This window comes from Topomyia yanbarensis, chromosome 3 (assembly GCF_030247195.1).
Source record: "Topomyia yanbarensis strain Yona2022 chromosome 3, ASM3024719v1, whole genome shotgun sequence".
Classification (NCBI taxonomy): Eukaryota; Metazoa; Arthropoda; class Insecta; order Diptera; family Culicidae; genus Topomyia; species Topomyia yanbarensis.
Window position 1 is genome coordinate 134,957,447 of NC_080672.1, and position 21,834 is coordinate 134,979,280.

Here is a 21,834-nt window from a genome sequence, read left to right on the forward strand (position 1 = left end):
AGTCTAACATGTTAACAACATTCATCGAGAGCGAATCAGTACTTCATACTTGGATGGTAATATGGTGGTAAAACAGAACCAACTATTTCACTCACTCTATTAGTAAATTGCATGTACTACAACATTATTATGACGGAAATTGCTTGCAAATCCCGCATATCATTTCTACTGGAGCTTTAGCACCGCATTGGAGGTGGGTGGTACATATATCGATTTTTCCTGGCTTCAATACATCCCCGATTTTTCCAGAAAGCATTTTGCTAGTTCAAGGTCAAACGTCCATCGGCGCCGTGCTGTTCATATCGGTGTAGTTATCACGAATCCTGTACAATGTCCTCATGGTTGATACCTAACTATAGATGCAAGCTGTTTATCGATTTCCAAGGTGGCATTTATAGCCGCTATTAGAGTGGTTTATAGTTCGCTTAATTTGTGGAAATACTGGCCATAGGAATTTCGTCATGTTTAGTATTACGATGGCACTGATCAAACTTTCCGATTTGTTGAATTTATTTAATTTCTGCTTTCGATCTTCCTTAGTAAAATCTTCATTATTGAGGGGGGAGATAATGGTGGATAAATTAATTTTATTTACACTTAACATAACAACTTGTGGATAAATTTGATTTATTTATACTCAAAAGAACAACACTATTTAGATAAATAGTCACATTATTCACAGTCTTTATCGAAACACTTATTATTAAAGACTATTATTAGGTTTTAGTATAACAACGCATTACAACTAAGTAGAAAATATGGGTATCAATCGTGCATAGCTGGTTGAAATCTGTTATTTACAAGCGTATCGTGAGACACTTTATAATCACTAGTAGTTTCCGCTCAGACTTGGTTTGTGTTTTATGTTTTGCTTACAGTCTACATTCATCACTGATTCCGCCGTTCATTGAGCGTTGCTTTTAACAACACACAGTTGTTGTTCTCCGCATCTAATAAACTCTCACTAACGTCAACTTTAGTTCTTGCAGATACCTTCTTGTAATTGTCTAGGTAGAAGTTCAAAAACAATACGAAGAATATGACGGCATTGCACAACAGCAGAAACGTTATGAACTTCGGAAATGTGCAATCTGTGACCAGTGCGATGACGGCGTGTATGATACAGATGATAAATTGAGCCTTCAAGATTTAATACAATTAGGTTAGCTAAATCCGGATAGTGACGAACCAACTTACTATTTGAATCTCTGTCATGTACTTCTTCCACCAAAGATACTTCTGATACTGGGGACCCATCGACGAAAGTAGATAGTAGAAGTACATCAACGTGTGGACAAAGTTGTTGATTATGTTCGGCAGTGTAGTGTTGCCTCCTGCAAAATAAAATAAAATTAGTTGTTGTTATAACTATGAAATTGTCTGTCATACCGGCTAAAAACTTGGTTAAGATCCAAGTTTCAATCGGCGTCAACGAATGATGGTACAGATGTAACCAGGATATTTGTGATTTCTTTTTTCTCAGTACAAAGAAAACAGTATCTGCAAATTCTGTCAACTTTGACAGGTAGTATATGTAACATAAATCAAACATCTGAAATGATGGGAAGAGCATTACCAGTATAATAAAACACTGCGAAAATCACATATAATCTTACCCTTCTGGATAGGACACTATCGGAGTAATCCACAGGTTCACAAATAAAATTGTAACCACGCGCCCAGCCGGCCATCAAATGCTGTAAAGAAAATAAGATTCACGTGTCCATTGCAGAATCTTAAAAGTTCCAACTTAAACATAACATCATACCTCATAGAACATGTAAGCGCTCAGTAGCACCTGGAACAGATTGTAATAGAACAGAGTCCTGGTCAACTGTAGGGGTTTTCGATCTCGCATATACGTTGGTCCAATCACCAGAACCCACGCGAGATATGTCGTAATCATTCCTAGTGTTGGTAGGGGGTTATCCATGAAGGGAAGATTTCTTGCACGGGGATCTAATTTTCGTGATTAAAGAGTAGAGTAAAACAGAAAACCATCAGATGTAATTAGTTAATTATAAAAAATACGAATTCTTAGAACTTGTGGAGATTAGCTTCAATCGAAAAAGTTTTTGTCGCTGCAACTGAGCATGTGCTCGTGTGATTCAGATCGATAGCTTGTATTATTTGTTTTATATTACCAAGTTTAAATCCAAATTCATCAGTTAAAATCAATCGATCATTGGACGGATCATGAACATCATTGTTTGAGTCTGGATCGTGAACAAGTGAAGTTGTGTTTGAGTTACATACACAACCTAATCCATCCAAGAAAAACCGACAGATTTGTACTTCGATTGTACGTTACAATCACTACATGATCAGAATAACATTTTTTTGTAATATATGCACGCTGAACTATGCTCGAAACAAGGGGGTGGGCGTAGCGTAGTTGGTAAATCGATTGCCTTGTACGCTGTGCACCTGGGTCCAAGTCCCGACCCCGCACATAGGATTAGAAATTTTTCATAAGAGATTTTTCTAACCCGAAGAGGTGAATGACATTAAGGTTAAAACCTCTATAATTGAAATAAAAAAATATGCTCAAAACAGAGCCTATTGACGAAAAAATCGATCAAAAAACGCCATATATCATGAATATAGTTAATACACAATGCCCGTGTACCTTGAAGACCGACTATGCAATAATGATGTGGATACACCATATTTGATAGGTTTTGAGCGTGTCTTATGTTAAGACAAACATATTTGATTCTCGAGTAAACAAAAAGCTCACACGGCATTTCAGAGTATGTTGACTCTTTCTTGAAACTAGTAGGAATTCGATGAAGTTTCCAGGACTTACCCTGAGTTCGTAGGATATTTCTGAAACCTAAGATCCTCCTTAATGCCAAAGCAATTTCAAAAATGTATTGGTTGCAGTATTCTTTATACTTCATCAGAAATCGTTAATCGTTGAAATTTCACTTGTTCTCGAGTTATAACGAGTGATATTTTTTTCAATTTTTAGAACTTTTTAAATTTTAATCGAACCCGATATAATTTATGTTTAAGAAAAGCAAACGGGATTGCACGACGAAACATGGTAGAAAGTGCCGGCGATGCCTTGATTTTTTATGTTCTTTAGTTTCATGAAAATGGAAAATCCGAATGGAGAAATTTGTTTTATGGATAAAACGAAAACATTGTGTAAAAACTTACTAATAGATAACTTACTTCTCAAGGCTCGATTAATTTAATTTAACGATATTTGGACACCATTTATTCTAACATGCTTTCAACACTAGCAACAAAGCTGAATTTTCAAAAAATATGATCCTATGTCACCTTTGTAACTTTTTCCCATATATGCGGATTTCACAACACTAATAATGATAACTTAAATCGAATACAATGTTGAATACATATTTCTACTAGTGTATGTGTGTATGTGCATGTTAATCACTTCAGTTTCCACTAGCTAGCAGAGATTAACAGAAAAAAGACCTTTCCGTGTATTTATTCACAGAAATAATTTGTTTCAAAGATTTGGGTAGATGTTAGCTCTACTGAATTCTGATGACCCATTCCGTATACAGGTTAGATTTGGGTAGATGTTAGATCTACTGAATTCCGATGACCCATTTCGTATACAGGTTAGACCGGGGTCCGAGGCAATCGTTCCATCAACCTATCCCTTCTATATGTAATGTTTGCATCAAATGGTTGTAAACATTAAAAAAAGACTTTCGATTCCGTACAGATGGAAATCGATGCATATTTAGTATATTAATTTGCTTTTCATATACAGGGTGTTTGGTTCATGGTTAAGAACCTCTGAACAATAGTAACGATAAATTTAGTTGATTAATAATTAGAATAATTACAAAACTCTCCAAAAAACGCCAATTTTGAGTTATTTTACTAGTAAAAAGTCATTTAGTACACTTAACTAAAAGATATTTGTACATACATCGAAAGGAAATTTTCTCAGCTTTCCAACAAAACCTTGGAAATAGCGATATAAAGGATATTTTTTTTAGATTAGTCTTTTAAGCACTTGCAAGTCGTTTACGGGAAAAGTTTGGTAATGAAATTACAAATAAATGTGAAGAGATGGGAACACGATATTGAAGAACAAATTATGAATCGTCCTAAAACCCAACTTTTGGATGATAGATATTGCTATAATCATAATTCATTATTTTGAGAAAATGAACAAAAACCTCCTCAAAAGCACTAACTTTTGACTACTTCACAACTAAAAGGTAATTAAAACTAATTAACTGAAAGATATGAGAACACCATTCAATAGGAAATTTTATCACTTTTCGAATGGCACTAAAAGATTTAAAATACAAAGTATAATTTTTGAGTTGGAAGTATTTTAAAACAAACAAGTTTTTTACACAAAAAGTTCAATAACTCTGTAACGGTTGAGATTTGAAGGCATGTGTAGAACTTTTTTTTCTCAAATATGACTGTCAATCACCCCTCAAGAGATTCTTAGTCATGAACCAAACACCCTGTATGAATATGTTAAGTTTGATTGGTTATCACGTTTATTATTTTCTATTTATGTCTTCCTTCTTATGATGTTTATGGAGTTTCGAATCACACAATATTCTTAGACAGTAATAAATATTCTACGGTCTTATTTAAAATTCCACAAACATTTGATTTCGATTTGGAACAATGGTTTTCCGTGATAAGATCATTTATTTGTCCATGCATTTTGCAGTATTTTACTATCCAAAACGAAAGTTAAAATATTATCCCATCACAGATGATCATGTTACTCTTATAATCACTCGATGCTGCCTGTCGAAATGCTAACGATGTGACCCATCAAGAATCAGGGCTACCATATCCACAGATTTTTTTTTATAATGTCACAGATTTGTGTCACAAATTTTTGGTCACAGATTCTTTTACACAGATGACAGATTTTTGGCATTTTAATGAAAATTTCAGCGCCTTTTGGCGGGTTACGGGAAAATCGCTATAGAATGTTCAAAACAATATTGTATGTTCTCACCACTATGTTTGCATTGTGAAATCACTATGTTGAGTACATTAAACGCTGAAAGTTGAAAATTTGAGGAAAACTATTTTGGGTGTGGCATTGTAATTTAGTTAAAAAATGTTTTTGGACAAAATAAAAAATATGTTTAAGTTACTAGCTTGTAGTACTCCTCTATAGCTAGGAAATTGTGTTGTGAACGATGCGGAAATACAAGTTATTGGCATTAAAATCTTGACTCGTAAAATGACCATGTTGGACATTTTGGCGGTTAAATGAAAAATATGTAGCTTTCGTAAGTTGGCAATATATTTTTCGACTTTCTCATTACAAAAACAATCTACAATAGCTTTTTTAAAGGGTTATGTACAAAGTTGTGGCGAAAAATTGAGCTAAGTTCCATATTTTTTTAAAGCGTTTTATGCATTTTTTTTTTTGAAAAATGCAAAAGACAACTCGTTGGTAGTGTATCGAAGTTCGAAAAAACAAGTTGAATTAAAAAAAATATTGAAGGTTGGCGGAGTTATAGCCCATCCCCCGTAGCGAGTTTTTTTGGCAGAGTTTTTTTGGATGAAAAAAGAACCGTTCAAGTACACGAGAATGTAAATACAAACAATTCAAAAAAAAATTTATGAAAATCGGATGAATAGTTTTTGCGATATCACGTTCACCGCAACGGTACTCTTCAATCAACTTAGTTCCGAGATAATTGCGTTTAAAGTTTTGTGCTAACTTCATACGTGGAAGAACCAGCACGCTGCGAACGGCTGTAGTTTGAAATCTAGTGCTCCGATCTGGATGAAATTTCGCACAGATATTTTCAAAATATGCAACAAATTTTTTTTTCGATTTTTTTAGTTCCAACTTTGTATATAACCCCTTAAGCGAAACAAAAATTTGGGCAGCAGAGGGTTAATGTGGATACGCCATGCAGCCTAGTGTGCATGCTGTGCATTGTTAGATTTGCTGTTTTGTATCCACACTTTAAAAAATAAAAATATTAAGACCCAAAACCATGGGCGCATTTATTTATTTTGAAACGAAATTTTTAATATCAACAAAAAACTTTAACTTTTTTTGCATTTGGACCCTAACGTGTCTATATATTATAGAAATCTATTGAGGTTTGCAAATAATTTATGGGGTCAATGAAAACGAAGAAGCAAAACAACCAAAAGATTACCTTAAACGCATGAGGGTGAATAAATCTGTTTCTATTTCAAGTAGCCCTGAGAATATTAATACCCTCTCGTAGGTTGACGGGTTTGACGGTACTGCAAACATCTTCAAGCATATTTGAGCAGACAACTGCTTTGAGATGATTATTGCATTACGCCTCGCTAGTGGTGCCCCGAGGAGACCGAGAGGGCTTATGGGCCTTTTTTATGTTTTGTGTTATTTCATACTCTGCACCAGCCCAAACCAACAGTCAGCTAAGGGCATGTGCGCACTGGCATGGCCGATTGGCGGGTCGCCGTGGATTGACTTTCTTTGTGGGCTGTGTTTGCAGACATTGTTCAACAGCTTAACGGCAGTCTTTGTGGGCACTGCTCGCAGTGGAAATCATTGTGTGTCGATTTATCGGTCGACCTCGTCAACGTGCACAGGCGCATTGGGGTTGGACGGAGAGATGGTGGAATTCGCGGACGGGGGAGGCGGTTTTTTCCGCACCGTGTGTCTGGTCTTCATGGGAGTCGGTCAGCAGTAATGTAACAACATTCTACATGCGCTGATTGATTTTTGTGGGGATCTGGCATGCGGTGTGGAGGGGAGCTGCTTTTTTCGTTTGCGATTTTTGCGCATTATCTGTCCAACCTTAAAAAAAATAACAGTAGAACCCTATTAGTTGTGTTGTGTTGTAATAATTGTAGTTTTTGGTGCTAGTGTACAGTTGTGTGCTAGTCGTGTGTCTATCTGTGTATGTGGGTCTTCTGAGTATTTGTGACATATGGACCAGGGAATGGATGCAGATCTGGCTTATATGATCCCTCTCCTAGGTTGTCGGGTTTGACGGTATTGCAAACATTTTCAAGCATATTTGAGCAGACACCTGCTTTAAGATGGTTATTGCATTACGCCTCGATAGTGGTCCATCGAGGAGACCGAGAGGGCTTATGGGCCTTTTTTAATGTTTTTGATATTTCATACTCTGCACCAGCCCAAACTAGCAGTCAGCTAAGAGCCTGTGCACACTGGCATGGCCGATTGGCGGGTCGCCGTGGAGTGACTTTTTCTGTGGGCTGTGTTTGCAGACATTGTTCAACAGCTTAACGGCTGTCTTTTTGAGCACGGGCCGCAGTGGAAGTCATTGTGTGTCGATTTATCGGTCGACCTCGTCAACGTGCACAGGCGCATTTAAAAAAATAACAGTTGAACCCTATTAGTTGTGTTGTGTTGTAATAATTGTAGTTTTTAGAACTATTGTAAAATTGTTATGTGCTAGTCATATGTCTATCTGTGTATGTGTTCGTCTGAGTATTTGTGACATATGGGTCAGGGAATGGATGCAGAACTGGCTTATATGATAGAATAGTGGGTAATCCTTCTTTGGATCTCTTTTTATCGGTGTTCAATTCGTGCATTCGATTCGACTCATTCGGATTGGATAAATGAAGGTACGATTAATTTACCGACGCACATCAATCATCCATTCTCGGTCAGCATAGCATGAGAAACTTTTAACGGAATGCAATTGTCGTTAATAGTAAATATATATCATTTTCTGGCATTTAGACGATTCCAAGTAGTTTTATTGCATGTTACATGTGTGTTGTTCAAATAATACTCAATAATAATACTAACTCTTCTCTTTATTTCATTTTGTTTTATTTATTTTCGGTCTCATGCGTCACATTCCTATGATGACCTCTCCGAGTTCATTAATCAAAAAAGGGTAACATTGCTGCCAACAATGACTATTCGCTACCATCAGACGTCGCCAGGTTTTAGAAGAATTGAGATGTACTCTCATACTCAATTTAATCAGATAAGTAGGAACGACCAAAAACTGCAAGTAGCATATTACACATGTCTTATTTTAACACATTAAATATTATTTGTATTAACTTATTATTTACAGGTAACACACATATCTCAACACACAACACTTCCCATACACACGTAAACATTCAAACTCGCAAATATACAAATGCTCGACAGGTGACTGGGCCAAGTGCATTCACTCGTAGGATCTATCATTTCGATGATCGCCTCGATTCTACCAAACCAGTGCACAATTAAGCTGACATAAGCTAGTCGCGTCTGGTGAATGCATGTAACCTGGAAGCCCCAGACACCACAGGACGAGACGGACAGATGACGGACAGGACTTGACGGGGCCTAGTTCAGAGTTTTAGGCATTCTCCAATGCACGGCTAACGACATAAAAAAAGAAAGGATCTGCTATATGTGGTGGTTGGCTATTCAAGTATTGGTAGAGTTTGAAGTACTAATGTATGTCTTTCATGTGATGATCATAAATTCAGCTGTATCTTATACCTATCTAATCTATTACGTCTCTCATATATTGTCCTTTATTTCTTCTTTTTGAGTCCTATACTGCCATTCTACACCCGCCTTCAGCTGGGTCAGCAAAGATGGTGATAGTGAACGTCTTAACACTCACACATTCTCAAACGCGGTCTCAAGCGGGAACCTACAAAAATGCCCTCGTGCACGCGATTGCGAATCGATTACGTCCGGAAGTCTATTCTTGATCCTAGAAGCCTAGGTCCATGCCTTCAGCTGGACCAATTAAGAAAATACGCCCATACCTATTAGACAACACGTCTCATGGCGACATGACCGGGAACCCTATCGATATAAACGATCCCACTCTCTGCCAGAATTCTAACCGCGCACCGAAAATTTAATATCAGACTCACGGTTCGCGCGACCATTCAAGAACACACGTTACAAAATCACGTCAGCGCACAAACGTTAGAGCCCCTCGCGATTTTCCAAGCAACTTACGCCCACGAACTCGCAAACATGAGTACACCCCGGTGATAAGGTGAAAATCTCGGCACTCATAAACTTAGCAACACGATCTCAAACGTCAACCTATAAACTCCCGCGCTCGCGCCATCATGAATCGGGATCGTCCGGAAGACTATCCTCGGTACCAACAGTCTAGGTCCTTGTTAATTAATAAAAAAAATAATAAAATTGAAAAATAACTCCCATATCCACTAGACAAAACGTTCCATGGCGACATGCCCGGAAACTCTAGTGATATGGGGTAATTCTCTCCCTGTCAGAATGTGATCCGTACACCGAAAGCTAAAGATCAGAATGACGGTCCGCGAATATATGAATGGCCGCACGGTTGCAAAATCGAATTTATACACGCGAAGTCACATACACGCGACCACACGCGACAAACACGTCAACATACGAACGCTTTAGCCCTTCGCGATCACCTACGCACACCTATGCCCGCGATCGCGTAAACTTGATAACACTCCGGCAATTGTGTGAACGTTTTAGTACTTACGAAGTTACAAACGCGGTCTCAAACGCGAACCCGCAAACGCGCGCGATCATGAATCGGTCACGTCCGGAAATCTTTAGCCTTCATTCTAGCAATTTAGGTCCATAAATTCAGTTGGACCAATCCAAAAAAAAAATAAAGCTCATATCCACTAGACCACGCGTTCTACGGCGACATGAATGGGAATTCTAATGATATGTAAGAACCCACTTTCTTCTGGAATTTGAACCGTACACAAAAAATTAAGTATCAGATTCACGGTCCGCGCGCGATCATTCTAGAACACACGCGAATACGCGAAAGGCACACGGTTATGAAATAGAATTTATACACGCGAAGTTCATACACGTTAGCACACGCGACATACAAACGCGATCGAGCACGTTAACGTACAAATGTTCGAGCCCTTCGCGATGATACACGCGATCGCGAGTCCCTACGCCCGCACATGCCTGAACCGTACAATGAATATCACATTCAGAATCACGGCTCGCTACAATTGGCCTATTGCAGTGTTTTATTGGGCGACATTGCCTGTCTCGTCTGCAAATTGTAGTATGTGATTCTGACGGGGAGCCCTTCCAAGAACCTAGCTCTACAGCTCCAGTAGGACAACTCTCAAAAAAAAAAAGTGGCCCTGAGAATATTAATATTTAAGAGCACTGGTTAATGGTTTAAAGAGAACCAAGTCCATCTAACATACCTGAAACTTACATCCCTTATACATGTTCATTACTGCGTATCCTGTGGGATAATCTCAAATGGTGATACCTTGTGATAGGTACGATAAGTGAGCGCAAATAATCACAACGAAATCTTTGATATTCGCCGTTCTTCGTACGAGTTTATCACGATGCGAAACAACACCCAGTGCCTGCGCTAAAAACCCATTCATAAATCAATAACATTCAAATTAAGAATAACCGACAATCCATTGCGATTATATTGATAGCGTCATAACTCAACGACGTGCTGCCTGGTAGCGTCGGGTGAGAAAATAGAAGTAAACAAAAGAAAATCAGAACCTTCCCGTTGTCCAGTACAGTTGCATCCGGCGTCATAACTTGCGGATTTCTCGGTTCTCGGACAGCCGAACAAGGAAACAAAGATATTATTCCATCGCTGCACTAAGAAGGTCGATTATTGCAGCATTCCCTTTCACGCCACAGTTTGTTCCACAATGCAGGAACATGATGGAAGGCTTCATAACCTAGAGAAAGAAGGGAAGGACTGCTGGATAATTATTTTCGTTTTTAATTTGCTTTTTTTCCCACGAGCGCCAGAACTCGTGCGATTGAATGGGCGGATCAAAATCTTCAGAAATGAGTCTTTAAACGACACGGAGGTTGGTTCTTGAAGCACATATCTGTTTTGCGAGTTACACTTCAACATTCATTTCCAACTGATCATCTTCTGAAAATAAAAGGCGGTCCGTTTAACGAAACAACAGAAATTTATTGCATTTGTGGCCTTCGTTATGCAAGGTCAGGTTCACCGTACCTTACTAAGGTTACGTGCGGTAACAATAAATTCCTCTGAACTTTCATGATAATTTACTATTTATTATGATGATATGGATCGAATTGGATTTATTGTTATTTTGGTTTTTTGAAATGCTCGACATTAATCCCGTACAACAAAGAAAACTCTTGACCATTCTCATGCTTTTAATTTGTGTTGTTGAGAAATGAGCCTATTTTTGCCCTGTCTATATTATTATTGGTTAGTTAGACCAGCATATGCCAAATTTACTTAACGTATTAGCTCAAATGATTGTGCTGTAATTGGGGTGTTTCATTCAAGTTTTCGTTATGCTCAAACAGAAAACTTCCACAATTCATAGGCCATTTTTGTTATTATATTGTTTCTTAGGAACGAAGCAAATATCATGATGCCAATTTTAGGCCTTCCATCGCTTGTAGTATCAAAATAATCTCTTTACCATATATGCAAATTTCACAGAATCCATGTCAATGATAAGCTACACTGCCAAACTTTAATTGTGTATTAAGATCGCCTTAGAAATCTGTGGAACAAATGAAGAAATCCAAAAAACTAGTAGAATCAAGCCCACACTGTCTACATACCATTGACCACAAACAAATCCATTCGTTCAGTCCGTACAGCACAACACAACGAGGCAGAGCTAATGTGTAGTCTTGTTCCAGTTTCATTGATTTCATTGATCCGTCTCAAGGACTTCAGGGTCAGAGCGATTTGCACAGTTTGGTCGTCTTGCAGTTCCGTAACTCGTCACAGCCCGTGGCAGTTCTCGGTGCTGATGCAGTGATGGCAATGCATCTACGGGCGGTAGACCAGAGTCTAGGTGGCAAAGGATTGAAAAACTCGTCTCCCATCAAGTGATTCTTGTCTCTATCGTATGGTAGCGCAAATTGTAACCATGCCATTGACATTACATGGGGAAAATCAATGCAGCACTGGTTTTCCATGACAACGGAGGCGGCAGCTACTGTTATGTTTACGGTAGTGATTTATTTTTACACACGTAGCCGTCAGTGGTGACCATGTATATAACTCTATCTAAAATGGTGATCATGTACATGTTATAGGTAACATTTTCGTTTTCAAGGTACTCATGTCTTATGACTCAAACTTGGAAGACAGATAGAACAAACTTTAAGATCAGTCAAATTTACCGTTTTTCTATGGTTTGATTTATTTGATAGGGTGAAGAGCCTATGCCATAGCAGGAAAAGGCCCAAATTATTTTCTTACAATAACTTCTGACAGAGTCTACATTATGAATGATTGTAACAGTATCAGTGTACTATTCCGTATATATTAGGCCGGGAACTTATTTCTGAACACTGCTAAATCAAATGGTAATTAGCTCTGCAAACCATATGCTGAATATGAGCATTTTCCTATAACTCTAGATAATTCAAAAGAGTTTAGGAGTTTCTATGGGGAAACATATAGAAAAAAAAATCAATAAATCCTTCTATAGTTACTCTGTATACTTCAAAGCTTCAGATAGTGTAGCTTTTTTAATAACGAACAAATTTGTTGAAAGTTACACAATGATTGGAGGTTTTTGGACAAAGTTATTCAACTTCGAAGATCAAAAGAATTTATGAAAATGTCGTATTCTAAGCATGTGCGAGAAAGAAAGGCAGCATATAACATTATATTTGAACATCTTTTTAGCAAAAAATCGGATCAATTTTCAGTCTTCCGCAATGTTGATCCGTTCATCTTCAGCTATACATCTTAGGATTTTAGGGTACATAAGATTGCTGGCATATTTTAATGAATTTATTGTTTTCATTGTCAATATTTCTTTTTTTTTAACATACAAACTTTAAAATTTTCGTGAGTAAATCAGAAGCATCCGAACAAGTTTGTATTTGGAATGGGGCTTCTGGAACCAATTACTATTCGATTGAGTGGTGTTTCGAAAAAGTCAATTTTTGTGCCGCCCTAATATATATCTATATGATTCAATTTTAATAGGCAACACTCAATATTCTATATAAATGAAAACAAATGTATGTTTTTTTAGTGTTTCGAATTCATCTTGTCAGTAACTAATACCTACTTAACGCTAGTAAGATAAGTTCAAACCGGCACCGAATTTGCGCTAGTTAACACTAAAAACCATACCTTGGTAGGTCTTGTGTCCTCTTGCACAAAAAATTTGGTCCAGTTCAAAACATTTCCCTGTTTGAGAATTTTGCATGGTACCAGGCGTTTGGTTCTCGTACCAAAATACGGTTTCGGTTCACATTCCTCATCCGCAAACAGAACCTCTGGTTTGGACTTATGCATCTAGCATTAAATTGGTGTTAGTTACTGACGAGGAGAAACCGAAATACCAAAAAACCTTATTTTGTTAGATCCTGTCCAAAATTTTTCCCTGCTTGGAAAATTTGCAAAAATTAAAACAAATGTTCTATTCTGTGCATCTGTTACCACCGCATGAATAAGGCCAATTGTCGTTTCATTAGCCTACATGATTTTTCACCATCTAAAACTGTTCTGGATGAAGCACAATCACTTATTTTCCGTTGTACCGAAAAAATATCCAATGATTCGAAACATTTTTGGTAATTTATCACTTAACAAAAATAGGTGTTTCCCTCACAGTTGTAGAGGTCGCATAGCGTTAAAAGTTTGTATGGAAATTAATTAGGAAAACTACTTTTTATACATATTCGCTCACACAGACCGTCATTGTGCAGAAATTGAAGACCATTCCTATTAAAATTTGGTCCAGAATGTGATTAACTACTTTGCGGAAAATTCAGAAAATAATAACCTGCTGGAATTTAATGTAAAATGTTATTACTATTTCTCGCGTGTTTTTTGAGAATGGCCAATAAGCATACTGTAAAAATTCACTTTGAGAGAAAATTCCGGACAAACCGTTACTCGCCGAGAATGGTTGTTGACATTTTATGATTTTATGAAAGAGAAGTTTTCTCTTTCGTCTATTGCTGTGATTTATAATCGGCGATTAATGGTTTGTCCAGAATTTCTTCTCAAAGTAAATTTTGACAGTATGCTTATTGACCTTTCTCAAAAAACACGCGGGATTTAAAGAGCGATGGATCGAATTAATTACTGAAATTTATTGTTTCTGTCGAAACTGTAAATGTTTTTCTAACACCAATATTTCAGTCCTAAACGTTTCACGATGATACACTGAGTAACATAAACCTGAAATCACAGCTATTTCTTACATTTGCTCAATCAATTACCATGCAATTGGATCATTTTAATACCCATGCCCATGCCCCAAAGCGATTGAAGTTAATAAATACGTGTATTTTTTCATACGTTTTATTTTAAAATTCATAATTTTTTTCAAAGCAAACGAAAAAATTGAAACTTGGTAGAGCTTGAGAACACTATGAAAGGATTCAAAATAAAAATTATATGAATGAAAAAAATAACAAAAAAAAATATTAAAACCCCGAAATCTAAGCATTTTTGTAATTTTTTTTAAAATTTTAAAGAATCGGACAACTTTTCATTTGAAACCTTTCATAGTGTGCTAGGGACCCACCAAATTTCAAAAAAATCTCCATCGCTTTGAAAAAAGTTACGAATTTTCATATAAAACATACGAAAAATACATGTATTTCCGATATAAAACATGAAATGCTTTGGTGCTTATGTTAAAACGGCTGATTTTTTTTTGAAACCATTATTTTATGACCGACGATGGACAAAATTCGACTAAAATAACTGCCACCCTAGTAAATAGTTTCAACTTTATAGTTTCAACTTTATATTGAACACGTATATCAATAAGCTACTTTGTCCCGCAAAAATACGCGTTTCAATACGGCAAATAATTTTGTAGATGATACAAAGAATTTTAGGGGATAAATTGATACATAAATTAATAAATAAATTGATCCCTAACTTGAGGATTTTGAAAGCTAGATATACAATGTCTTCAGCAACTTTGTTTGGAACAACACGAGCTACAAATTAGTCCTTATCTAAATCACTATGAAAAAAACTTTATCTTAATTATAGGTTAGTTTATCATTGCACCGTGTATTCCTGTAGAAGCACAATCAGTAACAATTTCTCCGAAAAAACTACTTCTAAAAGGGACATTTTAGATGCTACTAATTTTCAGCACGAGTATGGCGTTTTAAAAAGCTGTGTCATGGACTGGTTGCAGTACGCGGTAAACAATGAACTTGGGAAGGGGGTTATTTTGGTAAAAAGAGGCTTTTTTATTTGTTTTGGCGATTCAGAGTGCTAGTATTTTCATTCGATTTTTATATAATAAAAAAACTTTTGAACAATACTTTTATAGTTTTCATTGCAAAATATTGAAAATTAAGGGAGCGATAGTGAATCCTCGAAGAAACTTCGAAAAAGTTGTTTTGTGGTGTATGTCATATGTATTGGACCAATTGCACAATACTTCTCTAAAAAAACTGCTTTAAGATAATTATTGCATTACGCCTCGATAGTGGTACATCGTGGAAACCGAGAGGGCTTATGCGCCTTTTTTATGTTCTATGTTTCTTCATACTCTGCACCAGCGCATACCAACGCTCAACCACTGGTCTGTGCGCGGTGATGTGACCGACTGGCGGGTCGACGTGCATTGACTTTTGCTGTGTGCCATGTATGCAAATATTGTTCCACAATTTGATGGCGGTATTCGTGGACGGGGCACACAGTAGAAGTCATTATGTGTCCATTTATCGGTCGAATTCGTCATCGTGCATATACTAATTAAATTAATTTAATAATTACATTAATTTAATAAAGTAAAGACATGACCTGGAACTCTAGTAATATGGGGAAGCGGACTCTCTTCTACCATCTGTACCATGCACTAAAAATTAAGCATCAGACTGACGGTTCGTGCGCGATCAAACAAGAATACACGCTACATCATTATAAAATCTAAATTATACACGCGAAGTCACATACACGTGACAAACACGTTCATATACAAATGTTTGAGCCCTTCGGGACCATCCACGGCACCTACACCCGCGATCTCGTAAACATGATAACATCTGGTGATAAAGTGAATGTCTCAGCTCCGATAAATTTTCAAACGCGGTCTCAAACCTGAACCGCGATCAAACAAGAATACACGCTACATCATTATAAAATCTAAATTATACACGCGAAGTCACATACACGTGACAAACACGTTCATATACAAATGTTTGAGCCCTTCGGGACCATCCGCGGCACCTACACCCGCGATCTCGTAAACATGATAACATCTGGTGATTAAGTGAATGTCTCAGCTCCTATAAATTTTCAAACGCGTTCTCAAACCTGAACCTAAAAACTCCCGCGGTCGCACGATCATGAATCGGTCACTTCCGGATGTTTCTATCCTTGATATCAGCAGACTAGGTCCATGCCTTCAATTGGACCAATTAAAAAAAGAAAGCTCTCACATCCACTGGACACCTCGTTACATGGCGACATGACCGAGGACTCTAGTGATATGGGGTAACTTACTCCCTGTCAGAATGTGAATTGTACACCGAAAACTAACTATCAGAATGAAGGTCCGCGTGACCATCCAAGAACACACGCGTATATAGGAATGGCCACACGGTTACAAAATCCAGTCTTGCACACGCAAAATCACATGAACGCGAGCACACCTGACAAACACGTTAACATATGAACGCTTAAGCCCTTCGCGATGTACAACGCACACCTACGTTCGCGATCGCGCAAATTTAATAACACCCGGTAATACGGAGAACGTTTTAGTACTTACGAAATTTCAAACGCTGTCTCAAACGCGAACCTACAGACGTCCGTTTTCGCGCGTTCATGAATCGGTCACGTTCGGAAACCATTACTCTCTGTCCTATTTACTTAGGTCCATACATTCAGTAGGACCAATCAAAAAAATAAAGTTCATTTCCACTAAACAACACGTTCCATGCAGACATCGCCGGTAACTCTAGTGATATGGAAGATCTCGCTCTCTTTTAGCATCTTAGCCGTACACCAAAAATAAAGTAAAAAAAAAGATAAAAAAGATAAAAAAAAGATTCACGGTCTGCGCGCGTTATACAAGAACACACGCGAATATGCGAACGGCACACGGTTATAAAATAGAATTTATACACGCGAAGTTACATACACGTAGCACACGCGACATACAAACGCACACGCGATCGAACACGTTAACGTACAAATGCTCGAGCTCTTCGCAATGATACACGCGATCGCGAGTCCCTACGCCCGTACATACCTGAACCGTACAATGAATATCACATTCAGAATCACGGCCCGCTACAATTGGCCTAAAGCAGTTTAGTGGGCGACATTGCCTGTCTCGTCTGCAAATTGTAGTAGGTGATTCTGACGGGGAGCCCTTCTGAGAACCTAGCTCTATAGCTCCAGTAGGACAACTCTCAAAAAAAATAAAAATGATATAAAAATAATACTCATTTTTCTATTTATTTATGTTTGTTTTTTCTTCTATTTCATTAATTATTCGATGATTTATTTGTTTATATTTTTAATTATTTATTAATTTATTAATTTTTGATTTCTTTACTCGCCAATAAATCAATTGTAGACACTACACAGTAATTTTTATGTTTGTACTATGATATCACAGTTGAAATACATTTTAATATTTGTTCGGGGCTTGTTTAGATAAATATTTTCACTATGTTCGTTATGAACAGTCACTATCTGGTTTAGTGATTGAAATTTGGTACAATCTACATTGAAATGACCAATCGCGAAAAAACATAGCTCGAAAAAACATCCAGTTTTTTTTTGTTCTTATTGTTGTCGTTTTTGTTCTTACTTAAGTAATAATCCAAATGCTAATTGGTTTTATTTAGGTATATTTTATAGTAGTTTTATTAAAGCATGGCGGAGTAAATCTAGTCTTATCATTGCTTTTGATAAGGGAATGGCAAATGTTTATATGTTGAATTTCTAAAAAAGGATGCGCCTAATTATTTAGTATATTTTTTTTTATTTTTGCATATTTTGCATCTTTTGAATATAAGAAAAATAGAATCAAGAAAGGGTATACTCGAATTAGACTTGGTTCGTGTGGTAGAGCCCATCAAACATATTTTCATATGATGCTGACAAAATCGGATTAAAGAGCTGACAAAATCGGGGGTAGAAAAAATCGGGCGAGTACAAAATCGGAGGCTACACTGTAATTCAAAATGCTTTTTTTTATTTCCGGTAAACCCTGCCTACGGAAAGGATATTCAAGGCCAGTAAATAACTGTGAGAATTATTTCACCTTCCCATCTTGCACAGTACAAAAATAAAAGCTATCAGTAAAGTAAACAAACAATTCCATCTACCATTTAGTTGCTTATTCACTGCACAAACAATACAGTATCGTTACCTCAAGTTGCATAGTCAAACAAGTGAGCTACAGAAAATAACTGTGCCGGTACTACGGGAAGCACAACTTTGATTTACTCATGTTAGGCCTGCACGAAGTGGAACACTTACAAAAAAACAATTAGTAAAAATGGAGTTTCAACTCAAGGATACATACGGTTACACCATGTCCGTAAACCTAAATTGGTAGCTTTGAGAAGTTTAGCCTAGGCAGAAAACTTCATTGCGAAGAACAACATGTAAAATCTATTCGAACATGACAACGTTAAAACCAAGTTCCTTGTATACATAGTAGACAATAGAATCGAAGTACGTTCACACATCGTAGCACTGCGCTTGGTGCGACCCCATTTAAAGATTGTCGGAATACGGACAAAGTACACCCAGTATGAGCCATATTTGGGGTAACCATTTCACTGCTTCGTGCGATGGGTTTGTGGCTGACCAAACCCATGTCTTCCTCTGACTGTTGTATCCAAAGGAGGAAAACACATTAACTATAAGCAAACAACCCTGTGTCAACCGTTAGGAAAAATTAACCGACTGCAATCAACGCCAATAAACAGCCTTCGGCATACGTTGCTATATCCAGAAGCTATCCAATAACTGTTGCATTGTGTATCTCAAAACCTAAACATCTCAAAACGCTCGTGTTTATATCCTCAACAAACTTGTTTGTAATACCTTTCTCAAAATCTTTGCTACTGTCTCGAAGATACTTTATACTTTTTTTGTAAGAGGATTATTCACCAAATTTTCCATAAAAATGATATAGTTCCTCATCTTGTCAAGCATATTCTCAAAAGTGTAGACAGTTAAGAAGCTATTTATTTTTCACCATCTATTTCACTTTACAATGTAACTGCACAAAATCGATTCAGTACGTAGCGTGTACTATTGTTTAACTTATTTTTTGTTCTGTATTTTCATTGTCATATGATAGCTATTTTTCATGCCTATAAACCCGATCCGATTGTTCATCACATTGCTGTTACAAAACAAAGGACACACTTAAGTTGTGTTCATTTTGTTATTCTACATAATTTTAACAAAACAATTTCGTTGAACAATAATTACGTAACAATGTTTTTGATAGAGTCCTCATAAAAATGCGTGAGAAACAAAAACTTTGATTTTCTGTTATATAGAAAATTAATATATAAATATATAAACAACTGACATTCAAATCACTGGAATTCTGCATACTAACTCTTATATATTATATTATAAGAGTTAATATGCAGAATTTCAGTGATTTGAATGTCAGTTGTTTATTTATATATTTATTTATATTTATGATTAAAGTGTGACATTGATCTTCTAAAAGCTTTTAATAATAAAACGCTCTTATCTTAATTTTTTGTTGCTAAAAATGTGACGTATTTAAAACTTCAAGAAAAAACCCGCATATTACTTATTTACCTGCAAACAAATCCTCTACAAGCTCCCAATACTGGTAGATCAAACGTGTCCAGTTCCGCTCTGTTTGATATTCGTCCAAAGCCATCTTCATGATATAATTAGACGCCCAGGAGATGTCTGTAAAGTTCTCCCGAGAATCCATAGTGACCATTTTCACTTATTATTTGCTGACTTCCGGAAACATCAACAATCAGTGCACTGATCTCACACGATCTTTATCTCGCGTTAGGATTTAAAAAAGGCTCAAACCGTACCGAGCAAACAAGCTACCGTCAAAGGCATTCACTGAGGGTGGTATAATTCCCATATGTCCTTCTAGGCACTACTAGTATCACTGGTTTTGACCAAATTCTAGGGCCTTATGTCGACATTCCGATACAGAGTACTTTCTTCACAAAGAGAACTTCCGCTATACGTTATATTGACACTTTGAAGGAGTTTAAAATACACTTTTGTAACTTGACGAGAACTCAAGCCCAGTGACTCCGAAGCGGACGAACGTAGTTGCAATACTGAATTCTTTCTAGCCTGTACAGAAAGATTTTTCTCTAAAAGCTACGAACCTCACGATCTAGAACGCGAACCCTTCTGTAGCCATTCACGAGTCCTGCCAAACCGCAGTATGCTCCCTAGTAGTGGCACGAAGATCACCCCTCTCTGTTTATCTGTTGCAGTTCGGCGATAAGCTTGACTTGCTTTTCCGAAAAAGTAGTAAAGCATAATATATATACACATGAGCGAATCTAGTATAGATCCGGTGTGATCAAGCCTGAATGAACGCGCAAAACAGAGATGGAAGCTGAGAAAATCATTCGCTCCCAAAAGTTTCTAAGTAAACGAGAAATGCTTCCACCTCCTTTTGACCCGACACCGGCTGAAGAACGACAGCGCGAAGATGGAGATGTCCTTGAGTGGTAAAAAGCTCCAACGTGAAGTCAAGCGCTCGGTCGTTGCAAGCTCGCACCTCGTGCCATTCAACAAACTCACTTTCGTGGTACACCAGCGTCTTTCTGAACTTCCACCGGCGACTGCGGCAACAGCAGCGGGTTCTATAGTCGAAAAGTTCGGTTGCAGTTTTGCTGATACGTGTTTGATCTTTCGTATGGTATTCTAACTTATGCATTTACAGATACAGATGGTTGATTCGGATAGTAAGCAGCTGCAAGAGTGCCATTGGAAGAATAGCTCTGTTAGAACCGATCCTTCAACCAGCAACCAGTTCTCTAGGCTAAGATCACGCGGTTACACTTGAAGATCGGGGTGCATTTCGTTAGTGGTTTGGTAGACTCTTTCAGACGCTGACAGGAGTACTCGGCGGACGGGGATGGGAGTTGTTGTTTTCGGAGGTGGTTGGAAAATGTTAGATATTCTAATTGGCTTGCGTAAGAGGGATTTAGATGGCTGGGGAATTGTTCAGTGAGGGTGGCATTCATTTATCCTTTAAACCTTTTAATTACCTTTATTCATAATAAACTGACAAGTCCAATAAATCTGTAACCTTAATCAAGCTTGGGCCCATATTCAAAGACGCTTTCAAAATATAGGTCCCAGTTATATTATCATTGTCGAAAATTTGTGTTGAAGAACATGCAAAAAATCCGCATTGAAACAGAAATACTGTTCGTTTCACGAAAATTGTTGTAATCTAATTGGTTACTGTTAGCTTTGAAGAATTAAGATTTCGTACAAATGGTTTACAAAATTATTGTTTCAGCATATTTCGGAAAAGTTATAGCTGGTGCATACCGTTCCTTAGTTAATACCTTCCATGTCAGAACATCCCTTACAAAAACCAACCACACAGTTTTTGCTGCCGCGCTATTCAGCCTCAGCGCATTTCATTCTGCAGAGTGGTTATTTCATTCTATTATTATTCAACTGTTAGCTCGTGCTGCTGAAACGGTAAACAATCTGTGCTAAGGGGTTTAAATTGATTAAATTCAATGATTATAATTAAATAAAAAATAACGTGTTATCTTTCCGTATCTAAATTGACGAATCACTAATCTCTCGCACTTCCAACCCCCTTAATTTGCTACACTTGCAGCTGGCCAGTAAGAAACAATTCTCAATCAACCCCGAAGGTACGACCTTTAAA

The 21,834-nt window shown here is 37.2% G+C and overlaps 2 protein-coding genes across 5 annotated transcripts in view; one reads left to right on the forward strand and one right to left on the reverse strand.

Moving 5' to 3' along the window:
• Positions 1-21,834, forward strand: part of LOC131693795 (lissencephaly-1 homolog) — a 163,314-nt gene that overhangs the window by 112,657 nt on the left and 28,823 nt on the right. The gene's annotated exons all lie outside the window — the stretch shown is intronic.
• On the reverse strand, positions 889-20,233 carry LOC131693796 (elongation of very long chain fatty acids protein AAEL008004-like). The gene is made up of 6 exons (XM_058981938.1): positions 19,737-20,233; positions 1,769-1,959; positions 1,617-1,697; positions 1,390-1,552; positions 1,198-1,334; positions 889-1,140 (listed from the first exon to the last, which is right to left on the reverse strand). Exons 1-6 carry the CDS (start codon positions 19,885-19,887, stop codon positions 889-891), a joined length of 975 nt encoding a protein of 324 aa, XP_058837921.1. The 5' UTR covers positions 19,888-20,233.

Excerpts from the sequence above, each read along its gene's own strand:
- LOC131693796 (XM_058981938.1), bottom strand. The coding sequence starts at position 19,887 with ATGGTCACTATGGATTCTCGGGAGAACTTTACAGACATCTCCTGGGCG. Across the intron at positions 1,698-1,768 it reads GCGCTTACATGTTCTATGAG|CATTTGATGGCCGGCTGGGC; the intron begins GTATGATGTTAT and ends TTTTCTTTACAG. Across the intron at positions 1,553-1,616 it reads ATAGTGTCCTATCCAGAAGG|ATGTTTGATTTATGTTACAT; the intron begins GTAAGATTATAT and ends CCATCATTTCAG.